We start from the raw sequence: 13,295 nt of genomic DNA, 5'->3' as shown, positions 1-13,295 counted from the left end.
CAAAAAAAAATTACAATGTTTGAATCATAGTGTCTTTTTAACAAACTTTAAAGTATTTTTGTTTGCTTAGTAAACTAAAAAAAAAAGATGACTTCAATTACATCGACCAGTAATGCTACGTAAGTAGAGGAAAAATTTGTCAAATAAATATGCGTTATCAAAGATTACTGAAAAAGTAGTCATCAGATCTTGAAATCAATCTCATATGAATAATTAAGCATCTGAGCAAGTAATACTGCTATAATTTTTAAATGTAATTTTAATATTTACGATATTAATAATTATAACAGTAAGAAATTGATGTGCGATTTTTGTTTTTTATGTTTAATTTTTTTTTATAATTCTTAATGATGAACTTTTACTTGTTTTATGCATTAAGTTGTATTTCTACTCAAGAGGCATGAAAATTAAAAGATTATTTTAGCTACGTCTAAAGAAATTATTTTAGTTTGTGTTTTATTTGGGAATGTTTTATATGAGGTTAATTTATATGTATATTGTTACTATTTTAGTTCTCGGTTTATTGTTACATTTGTTTCGAGCGAGCATCTAGTCGTCGCTCCCAATACGCGACAAGTTGATGCGTGTTTGTTTACTTTGTTGTTTTCTTGAATTCGCGGTCTAAACGTATGTTTCTTTTGTCTGCTGATACGAAATCATCTTATTACGAAGTTGAATGCCATATAGTTCAATATTAGTGATTCTGATATAGTGATTCTAATATTTTTATACTGTGATTTTGAATAAAAATAATTTTAAATAAATTATTTAAAACTAACATTTAAAGGCGAAAACGCAGTAATGTAATTAATATATAAATCAAATTTTATTTAGACTAAAAGGCAAGTTTGAGCTTTCAATTAAAACAAGAATCATCAAAATCAATATACCCAGTAAAAAGTAATGCGGTGTAATACATCGTAGATCGACGAAAATATAATCAAGTAAATCCAATCAAGTCATAAATACGCGTTGTTTGATATAACTTAAAAAGTACTTGTTAAGTCTCAATTAATTTTAAATAGGACCACAGGACACGCACAACCTTCCGATAAAAAAAAAACCATCAAAATCAGTCCACCCAATCAAAAGTTCTGAAGTAACATATAGAAAAAAAAATACAATCGAAGGAGGAGGCTCCTTTTTTGTAAGCAAACGCAATTATACCTTATATTACTTAGAAGAAAAAGATGTATCTTCTGATGATAACAAACATAGGATTCAATCAAAATTCACGAGATTTTGAATCTCTAACTAAAACGCTCTGATCGATGTCGTATCAAAACTAGACATACGTAGTACCGAACAAGGCACGCAACAAAGGTATCGGCCACAAATCCAGATTAACACATGGTATAAATTTACCTGCCGAAGAAATTGAAATGGCAACGAAAAATCCTGGTTTAGACAGTATAAAAAATATTATAATTATAACTCTAAACTCCTAGCCTGTCCATAGCACCAATCCCAAAGCCAGCACTGAATACCAACAGATGTATAAATACGGTCGAAGTGTCCAGACACGTGTAAAATGAAATGATCAAATCCATTTATATTATACACGTGATTGCTATTTTTAAAGTATTGTTTACAAATACATCGTCAATACCATCAGACTGTCCATACATACATTGTAACTTACACGTGCTCAACCTTGGATTCCAACATCGTCACTTAAACATAAGACTATTTACTTAAATCAGATAATTCGAAGCTTGTAACCTTGGTAACAAAAAGTTTAGACAAGTTGAAAACAGTATAGCAACTTTTTAGTCGTATTGACATTATAAGTCCTGCTAAAGTTACATGTTCGAAACTTTGTGAAAATTCATATTTTTGGATGGATTGAGAATTTCCAGAAAGCACAAGCCATTTTTAAATAGTTTTAACAACTACCTTTTTGCACTATTAGGACCTTATTTAACAAAGTGTAAAGGCGGTCTTTTCAGCGATATTGATTTCTTACAGACAATCTGGCAATAGCGGAATTACTGAACGCTTATCGTGAAATTAATTGTTCCACAATATCTGGAACTATGTTCGTTTGATGTTATATCAAATCATTGACATTATAAAAATCGATTATAATAATGATAATAATTTTTTTATTAAAAATCAGTTACAATTCAATACAGCCATATCCATAGTTAAGTGTTTGTAAACAGGTAAACAATGTTGTGAATTCTCGCTTTCTAAACAAGGCTTAGGAGTTAGATAGGAGGTCCTCCCGTGACCATGATTGCTGTAAAGTATTCGAAACGTTGGGCATCTAAAAAGCTTAATAAGCCGCAATAAAATCCGAATAAAGCTTAGGTAACAAGAATTCAGCAAAAGCAATAGAAGTTAGGATTAAGAACGATTAATATTGAAGGTAATGATAACATTACGTGTATTGTGTACGTGGTTACGCCACCCTTATGTGGTTGACTAACCCACTATACGCACTAAGCGATTCGCTAGTACATTCTTGATGCGTACGGCCAAAGAATGGAATTCTCAGCCAGCGTCTGTGTTTCCGGATAGCTATAATCTGGGGATCTTTTAGTCGCGAGTGAATAGGCTACTTCTAGGTAAGCGAGTCCATCCTAGACCACATTGACACTTAACATAAAAAAAAGAGTATTACCTTTATGTTCTACACAATTACGACTGTTCCATTTTTAAAAATATAGCGTAAAAAAAATAGCGTATGCAACTAAGTGAATAAAAATTATTTGGCAACGTTTAAAGGAAGGTTTTTAGGAGGCTCTACGAATATTTAAAAGTGGGTTTAAATCCAATTTGAATTCAGTAAATATGATTTCTTATCGCTACGATCATTTAAGCAAAACTTACAATGCGTTTATCATTATTTAGCACAAACAAGAGAAAGCTAAATATGCAATTTTAAAACAATTTCAGACACTTAAATATGTCTCTCACGAATGCAGTTGACAGTCACAAAAGGTTTTTTTTTTTTCACTTTTGCGGCTTTCTTTAGTTATTTACTTATTTCTTTGGGAAAATCTCTAATGGTTTTTAGAGTTCCATATCGAAACATTGAAACAATAAAACCATATTCAAAGTATTTTAGACTGCAGAGCTGAGAGTTAAGCTTAATGTGGTGATTACAGCAATAGATGTAGTGCCAGCGGTTGATTTTGATCTTCGCTTGTAACAAATATTTATACCTATCAGTCATACAGATCTCGTTTTTGGCTTTTTGTTTTCAGACGTCTCACACAAGATTTTGATTTTACTTATTTATCCATATTTCTTAAAAGGTAAACAAATAACCTAGTGAAGTAAATGTAAGTACTGAACCCATCGTGAGAGGCCTGTCATACTTGACGGTTGCGCAATAATTGCTTGAGAGACTGCGATCGTGCAGTCTGATTGTTTGATTTTCATTGTGATCGCGATAAAGTTTCACGCGTTCCGTAATTGTATCTGATTCATGCCTAATTGTCTTCCATTCAGGGTTACTTTCACTTTGAAACGCTTAACGACTACCTTTTGTTATTATTTTATATTTTATTTGTGAGCAAAGTTATCCACATTGTAAATAGGAAGAATTTGTTTGTTTGTGATTGTACATGAGTGTGATTTATTAGTTTTCAATATTAACATATATGGGCTTATATAGCATCAAATTACGACTAATTGTATCTATAAGGTATGTCATAGTAGATAATATAGTTTACTCGTAAACAAGGTACAAGTCCAATATCAAACACACAAAGGGTTTGCATAAAACAAAATTTAAAAAAAAAAATTACACAACAAAAAAACATTATCACGGTACGTGAGTTCACCGGGTCAGTTTGTTTTATATCATTATTTAATTTATTAATTTACACCAGCACTAATGCCTAGTTTAGTATTTATGCTCTAATTACTTTCAAGGATTGATTGATCATCTGACGTCGTTAACAGACATTACAAAACGAATACCAAAGAATCAAGTGAACACTTTTCACGTTCACGGCACAAGGCATGTTAGCGCGACTTTAAAAACAAAAATATTTATTTATCAAATGACCTTCGGGTATCTTCGGGTTCTTTGACCTTAGAATTGGTCAGATTGATCCATATCTTTACATGTAGACAAACTTAATCAGAATTTAAGAATGGTTTGATTGTATCTGGTGATTTTAACTAGGACAATGGTGCAATTTTCAGTGACATCGCTTTCCGCTTCAAAATTTCGAAAGTTGAAAGTAGGGGCCGGCGTTTTCCGCCCCGCGTGATAATCTGATTTTCTTCCAAGGGCAGCTATTATTCCGTTAAATCAATAAGAAACTCCCAAAGTTTAAACACCAAATCTAAATAATACCGAACCATTCCGAAGCAGAGGACAAAGAGATTTTTTTAACATCTAAAAATCGTTATAACCCAATGTTTTCGTATAATGAAGATTTGCACAGACCAGAATAATTTTATCCTCAAAGTTTTCGCAACAATTTAACCAAATAATTTGTCAATACAATTCAATAACAACAATACCTGTAGAATCCAGACTTGTTCTCCGCATTATCCTTGATGCTCTTCTTCGTGTCAACCTCGCTGAGAACCACGAAGAAGTGATGGCACTTGTCGCACTTGACGAACCTCGTCGAGCTGACGAAGGTCTCGACGTGGGTACAGGGATCGCCGCATTTTGGACACGTGAGCACTCCGTTACCCCCCGACTTCTTTCCGCCTGATGATCCTGGAAATAGGGAAGATAGCATTGGTATTATAGAAAAACACTAACACACTCATCAGCCCGACTAAGATTTACTCCTGTGTCACTGGAAAAACACACAATACTAGCTTTAACGCCCAGACACGACAAATATTTACATGGCGATACAAATAATTGCCATGAACGGGAATCAGACGAAGTCGCCAGTGCAATAGCCAGTGCTGGGGACTTGCGTCAAGCTTCGTCAACTAATATAATGTCGGGTGCAAAATTTTATACTATGCCATTCTTTTATGCAGAGGTGCATTAAGAAAACTTTCCAAAAGTCATATTCTAACAATGTTGAACGGTGCTGTAGAAAGTGTAGGTAGTAGGGTAGACTTAACCTGTTTATTTGTTATTTAGCGAATGATTTTGAGGTAATGATTTTTCAACAAAAATAAATAAAGACTTCCTATACAAAGTACACACCCTAAGTGCTTAAAACCGCCGCCGAAGCCGAAACTAGACTCCAAACCGAAGAAGAAAGAGGGTAGACATATTATTCTGGTCTGTCGCCATCTGCGAGCACCACACGTCAGTGTTCAAGTGATCGTAACGATTGAAACATTAGCGAAATATAAGGGGTAAGCAACCGAACAAATATAAATTTAAATACGAAAGTGATCGCGTTAGCTTAACACAATATAGGTATAACGATAACGACGTGTAACACGTCCTAATAAAAATTAATTGATGATTGGCTCGATCTTGTTCTCATTGTCAGAACTGATCGTAATGTATGTCAAGGTTTCTGACAGAACACGTTTGACTTCCATATGACCTTCTCTTGAAAGCTTTAACATTTTTACAAGAAAAGGCTTATCACTTAAATTACCTAAATTTTAACGTTAGCATTATCGATTACTGTAATCTACATATTAATACGTGAAGCAGAAACTTTGTACCTCTTTTTACGAAAACTGCGCGGACGGAGGAGGATGAAATTTTGTATGCCAAAATATATTAAATCAGTAAAAAAAAACATTACACACACTGCTATGTATTTGACACACACACACGCATATTATACTTTTTTTTTGCTTGTCAGTCTGTTCTCAAATTGAAAAATTTGAAAAGGGTTCTTTATTTTCATTATTTTTTGGTTTTCTTTAATTTAAATTTTTAATCATGATCGAATTTCGCCCTCTGGGACCACACTTCTAAATAAGCTACATTTGTGATACTGTCATAGAATCAATTGAGAAAAATTATTGTTAAATGAAATTGGTTGAACAGAAAATAGTCTGATAGGATGGGTTTCGGTCTATTTTATTATTATTATTTTTTAATATACACCCACAATCGTCTCTTACTAAGGCAAGTTTTATGCTTATGTTATGGGTAACAGCCGACTATTATTGGTAAATATTTTTTTTCATAAATATACACAGAAATAATATATATATAAATACAGAAACCATCGCCCGTTGGCACAGTTTGTTGTGGTACTGCTTTCTGTTTCGCGGGTTGCGGGTCGATTCCCGCCGAGTCTGGGTGTAATATTTGTATATATTTATTTATTTATATATGTATGATTTCTGTGCATTTATAAAAAAAAAGTAGCTCTATCAGACATCTGTTACCTGTAACATAAGCATTAAGCCGCTTACCATAAAAACAGACGACCGTGTGTATAAGATATTTATTATCTACTTATTATTATAATTTTTCAAGGATTGCCATCTAATAAAAATGAATATATTTAAGTGTGCAATAATGATCTCTCATTGAACAATAAGAATAATTATTTTGCTCGAAAACGAAAAGAAAAACCGACTGCAATTTATATCGACTTGTAGGTAATACTTAGGTAGTCAAAAAAATTAGTTAATTAAATACGCATTATTAAGTATAACAAAAAAAAAAAAAAAAAAACTTGTCAGAACGCGATTAAATTGAAATGGGACTACACGAAGAGCACCAGCTTTCAAACCTTAATTATTGATTTAAAAAAAAATTATAAAAATCGATACACTCAATAAAAAGTTATGAGGGATGAGATAACACATAAAATTACAATTTAATTGAGAAGCTCCTTTCTTTTCTTTAATCGGTTGATAATAAAATTACAAACCTCGTCGAAACGGACAAAAAAAAATTGCTCATAAATAAATCTTGACCTTTACCAGAACACTGATAACATTGCTACGTTCCATAGCGAGAGTGCAATGTAAATTTAACCTTGTTTACTTACACTTAAGGTCTCTTTCACCTTGAAGACGATCAATTGACCCATTGTGAGTCGATAACATGCGAAATTAATTGAGCGTCTCTCCCTTACAATTTAAATGAATTCGAACTTGAACGAAACGTTCGCTTCCTTGGATCCATTGTTCTTGACATCGATTTAAAAAAATAAAATAAAAAAAAAAACGAATAAATATAATATATTAATTATAATTTAAATTTAGACCTTCACTATAGGGTTAATTTATTTATTTAAATAGTAGGTAGTTGGTGACAGAGAATACGATAAAAAAACATACAATAACATACGTAAGTTTGTTTCACGTTTGTAATTGACGCTCGAATTATAAGCAATAATGCAATCATAGATAATAGTAATATTAATAAAAACTCTTTATCTTACACCAAGAATGAGCAAACTTACAAAAATAAAAACAGGAGATAAGTACAAAAGGCGGCCTCATCGCCAATGAGCGATCTCTTCCAGGCAACCTTTGGGCTGAGGAAATGGTATATATTTACATGGTCTATGTGTAAAGTTTTTATCTAAACACATACAATATATTCATATAAATAAATAATGTAAAAAAAATAAAATAAAAAAGCAGATATAGACAATATAATAAATATAAAATAATGAAAATATATACAACGACAAATAAAGATATTTTGTATGTATTTACATATGTATGTATTATGTTTACGTAGATATATACCGTTTAAATGTATGAATATTGTATTAACATACTACATATAACTATGTTTAATTGATTTAATAATGTGTGATAAACTTGGGTTGTTAATTGCACACTTTTACCGACATATTTTTCCTATAGTACTTCTATTAAAGGTTGCCTGGAAGAGATCGCTATAAGCGATAAGGCCGCCTTTGCATACATTATTTGTTTTTGTATCAAAGTGTTCTAAAATGTCCAAAAAAGAAGATTCTTTTTTGTGTGCAATAAAGCTTAATAAATAAATAAATAAATAAATAAAAAGGACATGAAAATGAAAACAATCAAAAAGAACAATTATAATTGAAATATCTAAGGATAAATTAACACAAAGAGGAAAATTTTAACTATTTCTTTCTTTCTACTAAATAAATTCAATAACTGTTTTTTTTATACAACTAGGTCGGCAAACAAGCGTACGGCACACCTGATGGTAGGCGATTACCGTAGCTTACAGACGCCAACAACACACAGAACACCAGAAGCATCGCAAGCGCGTTGCCGACCCTACCTCAATTTCTCCCCAGAAGCTCTTGTGTGTGAAGTTATTAATTATATGTTTATTTCATTAAATTCCGCAAAAAAAAAACGAGTTTTATCAATTTCGTCGCTAGTTACACTCTATCACGATAACACACATGTAAACAACGACATACAACCAGTCACGTCATCTGTACAAATAAATAAAATTTGAGTATATCTTTAGCTTAAGGTGATATCAGACGGTTCACTCGAATGATTGTTCACTCGAGTGAATGCTTCATTTTTTTTTCATTCTATGTTCACACGGCTTAGACGAAATGATACAGAAATGAACATTCATTGTTCTTTCTTTTAAATATGTCATCGAATGAAGTCGTACGTCTTGGAATTCGTCTAATTTGTGATCATTTAATCAAAGAATTGACAAAAAAGAAGCAAAGAAAACGTCGACGGTGGTGGGTGCGACCATGGATTGCAAGAAGAAATTTATTAGGAGCTTCCAATACATTGTTGAGAGAACTAGCCGTTGAAGATCCTGATTCATATTGTAATCATCTTCGAATGGATGAAAGTAAATTTGAAGAACTTCTACTTTCTACTTCGACAACGTGATGTCCGTCGGCTACAGGACTCGAAACAAAATGGCCGAATCCGAATGAACGTTCTCTCAGTGTTCAGACCGTTCATTTCTCGTTCATTCGGAGTGGGAATGAAAGATACCGGATGCCAATATCCAACACTGTTGGATCGGTTCACTAATGAATTCATTCGGCACTCGTGTTTCATTTTTTGTTCAGACATTTCATTTCGAGTGAAATGTACCGATTGAAAGGTGAAAATGAACAAAAAATGAACCGTCTGATATCACCTTTACCACTAAATACTACCTTTGGCCCGTTAGGGATAAATGATGAGAATAAATTTTTACGATGCGCGCTTATCAACACAAAAAACCGACACCCTGAAGTTAGCTAGTCGACGAAGAAGTTAGCAACGTGAAGTTAGCTAGCCAATGAAGTATTCTTCTAAGACTTCTTACATGCGTACATAAGTATACACATACACTTTTTTATTTTTTTTTTAATCTAGACATAACAATGTTTAACAAACAAAAATGTCTTAAAAATATAGTTCATCATTACAGCCTATACAGTCCACTGCTGGACATAGGCCTCCACAAGTTTACGCCAAAAATAACGTGAACTCATGTGTTTTGCCCATAGTCACCACGCTGGGCAGGCGGGTTGGTGACCGCAGTACTGGCTTTGTCGCACCGAAGACGCTGCTGCCCGTCTTCGGCCTGTGTATTTCAAAGCCAGCAGTTGGATGGTTATCCCGCCATCGGTCGGCTTCTTAAGTTCCAAGGTGGTTGTGGAACCTTGTTATCCCTTAGTCGCCTCTTACGACACCCACGGGAAGACAGGGGGTGGCTAAATTCTTTAGTGCCGTAGCCACACAGCACAATATAACAAAAATATAGTTATGTCTAACTAAATAATACATTGCTGTATATTTACCAGTTCCAGCTGCATCTTTGGCGGTATTCGGCGGCCCGGGCGGTTGTTCAGTGGGACTCTTGCAGAGCACCGCGCACGTGCTCAGCGGCCGAGAACACGTGCGCCGCAGAGCACGGCATGTCTGTGCTCCACCTGTAACAACACAGCGCAGATTAGATAGCTATACTAACTACAATTTTAATTTCAACTGCGTAATGTTTAAGTCTGTAGGAATATCATGATAAAATGAAGCCTGTATTATTATGGACTTCCAGCTGTCTACGTATCAAGTTTCATTACAATCAGATCGGTAACGAGGTAGACTATAAGCCAAACTTTTTCTGGATAACAAAATTTTCTAATAGGATAATTGTGTTTGTTCGCAAACGAAAAAAAAAACCGACTTCAATCACGTCGACAAGCAATACAACGTAGATAGACAAAAAAATAGTTATGTCAATACGCATTTTTGGTGAAAACTTAAAATGTACTTGTTAGATCTCAGTTAAATTTAAATGGAACCACATGACACGCACCACCTTTCGATTAAAAAAAAAATCGTCAAAATCGGTCCACTTAGTCGAATTGAGAACCTCATCCTCTTTGGAAGTAATAATTATATATAAGCTATTATTGTCATAATTGTGTTTGCTGGCAAACGAAAAAAAACCGACTTCAATTACATCGACAAGTAATACAACGTAGGTAGACGAAAAAATAGTAAAGTAAATACGCATTATCAAAGATTACTCCAAAAGTTGTAATCAGATATCGATGAAATTTAAATGTGATCACATGATAAACATCGGCTTTCGATTAAATTAAAAATCATCAAAATCGGTTCACCCAGTAAGTTATGCGGATTTTCGGTGGTTTATCCCTCGATTTCTTTGGGATCCCATCATCAGATCCTGATTTCCTTATCATGGTACCACATTTAGGATATCTCCTTTCAAAAAAAAAAAAAAAAAATCAAAATCGGTTCATAAACGACGAAGTTATCCCCGATCATAGATAAAAAAATATAAATAGACGGTCGAATTGAGTAACCTCCTCCTGTTTTGAGTCGGTTAAAACCAATCTGTGTTACAATTCTTTCGTCATTTTGAAAGGCATTTTGTTCTTAGATAACGCATTAAATTCTCTGTAATCAATAGATATAAATTGATGTCGTATATAAACATATGCCATTACTTAATATGTTATCTTTTTGCCATAAAGTAATTTCTGACATTCTATTTGGATATATATATATTTATATAACTAGGTCGGCAAACAAGCGTACGGCTCACCTGATAGTAAGCGATTATCGTGGCTTATAGCCTTCTGCAACACCAGAATCGTCGCTAGCGCGTTGCCGACCCCACCCCCAATCCCCCCAGGAGCTCTTGTCACCTTACTCACCAACAAGAATACAACACTGCTTGAATACAGTATTACTATATTTAGCTGTGATCTTTTGCTGACGATCGTTACTCATAGTATATAGGAGAAGAAGCCTATGCTCAGCAGTGGGATGTTACAAGCTGAAGCTCGAGGTACTTCGAAGTATTCTAGGTAAATTTCATGCTGTATCCACGTTTTTAGCTGAGGTCCCTACCTCCTACCAAGGACATTTTGCCATAATTATTATTTATTATGGTTTGAGCATTACGTTTATGCTTCTGAACTCACTGATATAGGATCCTCATCCTATGATAACAATCGAACACCTAACCTTAATAATAATAATAATAATAATAATGACATTTATTTCGGGACTAGCCCATATAGTGTTAGTAACAATGTTTCTTATAACCTAGTGTTAGTACAATAACAGAGAATAAATATAAAATAGTTTTTATATTTATACATTTTTTTTTTCAAATCACATGGACTTTTATCCAATGTCGCAGCATTGGATTCTCCCATCTATCTACAAATACTTTCAGAATACTATTGTGGCTGCCGCGGAAACGCTTAAGTAATGACGCACACCTCTTGCGCATGATAGCTTTGAAGTCATCAACGCGCCTTTCCGCGAACATCAGTGAGGCACTACAGCGCCACGGCAGCCCCAACAGTATCCTGAACGCATTATTGTATTGTACGCGGAGGTCACTGTAAGCACGCAAGCTATAGCTGGTCCACAGACTGCACGTATAAAACGATTGGCAGAAGGCTTTAAAAAGAGTTATTTTGACATCTTCTGTACAACGTGCAAATCTGCGAGCCAGCATGTTGCAGCGAACCGACAGCGACCTCCGCTCCCTGTCTATATCCTTATTATCTCCTAAGTTCTCGTTTACCCAATGACCCAAGTACTTGAAGCTGGTAACCCTAAGTAGCGGTGATCCGCAGAGCGATACATCAGGCATGGTTTTATAGCCTTTTGCACCCTCTTTAAAAACCATGATTTCGCTCTTTCTGGCATTATACTTGAGTCCTTGAGCCTCAGCATACACTTCACATATAGACAATAATCGTCTCGACTTAACAACACCTAATCTTAAACAGCTGTAGCGGATTCCTTTTTAATCTTTAAATGTCAAACGCACATTTACCTTCCATGGATTGTTCCATTAGACGATTCGACCCACGCTTTAATAATTTATTATCACTGCCAATGAAATCTTGTAATTCGATACGAAATATGTGAAGATTAAATGACATACGCAAAATATATGACGAGTCGTGTGACTTCGCTTGCTTTTTTTTTATATCACTAGGTCGGCAAACAAGCGTACGGTTCACCTGATGGTAAGCGATTACCGTAGCTTATAGACGCCTGCAACACCAGAAGAATCGCAAGCGCGTTGCCGACCCAATCCCCGATCCCCCAGGAGCTCTTGTCACCTTACTCACCTACAGGAACACAATACTGCTTGAAAACAATATTATTTAGCTGTGATCTTCTGTAAGGTCGAGGTAATACCCCAGTCGGGCTGCTCCATATTTTGAGCAGGAAATTCCTGCCACAGTTAAAAGTTTGCTATTAATTTTCAAGTGTCAGATTTATCGTTAATTATTGTTGTGAGTAATAACTTCGTGTTTATACCACGCTGACCCACTGCGGGTTGGCGGTTATATTCCCCACTATGAGTAACGATCGCTATCAGGTGTACATGATAACAACCGGGACCGACGGCTTAACGTGCTCTCCGAGGGACGGTGGGGAGACCTAAACGGAAAGACACCCAGACACTCCTGTCTCCACTCTATTTGCCAAATACAAATATCCATTCCGAGCGGGAAACGAACCTGGAATCGCCGGTGTTATGACATATAGTTACAGAGCAATCATTAAGATTAATCGCTGTCAACGTACAGACAGAAGACAGCGAAAAGCATTGTTTTCGTTAACACCGCATTTCGCGTCTGGCGACCTACTTTCCATTTTTTTTTTAAAGTAAATTCATCAAAACAATTGGTGCATCACTGCGAAAATAATATAAATATTCGCGAACATTCTAGTTATTGTTAAGTAATCATAATAACTTGATACATAAATGTGAATTACGTAATATACTAGCTTGGATTTGTGGTTTTAATCTCCGCATCCGATCCCTTGTTGATTTTTATATAAATAAAAATGCCTATGTTATATATTCTTCGTTATTTAATGGTTTTTGAATGAAAGAGTAAAATAATTTGTTCGTCTATTTTTTTCATAATACTACAATAGAATTAGAAAGAAGTAGGGTAGGA

The 13,295-nt window shown here is 34.6% G+C and overlaps 1 protein-coding gene across 1 annotated transcript in view; it reads right to left on the bottom strand.

Moving 5' to 3' along the window:
* LOC123658860 (ATP-dependent Clp protease ATP-binding subunit clpX-like, mitochondrial) overlaps window positions 1-13,295 on the bottom strand; it is a 66,424-nt gene that overhangs the window by 28,372 nt on the left and 24,757 nt on the right. The window contains exons 2-3 of the mRNA XM_045594152.1: window positions 9,630-9,761; window positions 4,486-4,690 (exon numbers count right to left, since the gene is read on the bottom strand). Of these exons, the coding sequence (XP_045450108.1) occupies window positions 4,486-4,690; window positions 9,630-9,761 (337 nt within the window). The remainder of the gene's footprint in view (window positions 1-4,485; window positions 4,691-9,629; window positions 9,762-13,295) is intronic.

The sequence above is a fragment of the Melitaea cinxia genome, chromosome 13, assembly GCF_905220565.1.
Source record: "Melitaea cinxia chromosome 13, ilMelCinx1.1, whole genome shotgun sequence".
Lineage (NCBI taxonomy): Eukaryota > Metazoa > Arthropoda > Insecta > Lepidoptera > Nymphalidae > Melitaea > Melitaea cinxia.
Note: the sequence above shows the minus strand (reverse complement) of the source record. Positions and strands in the feature narration are given on the sequence as shown.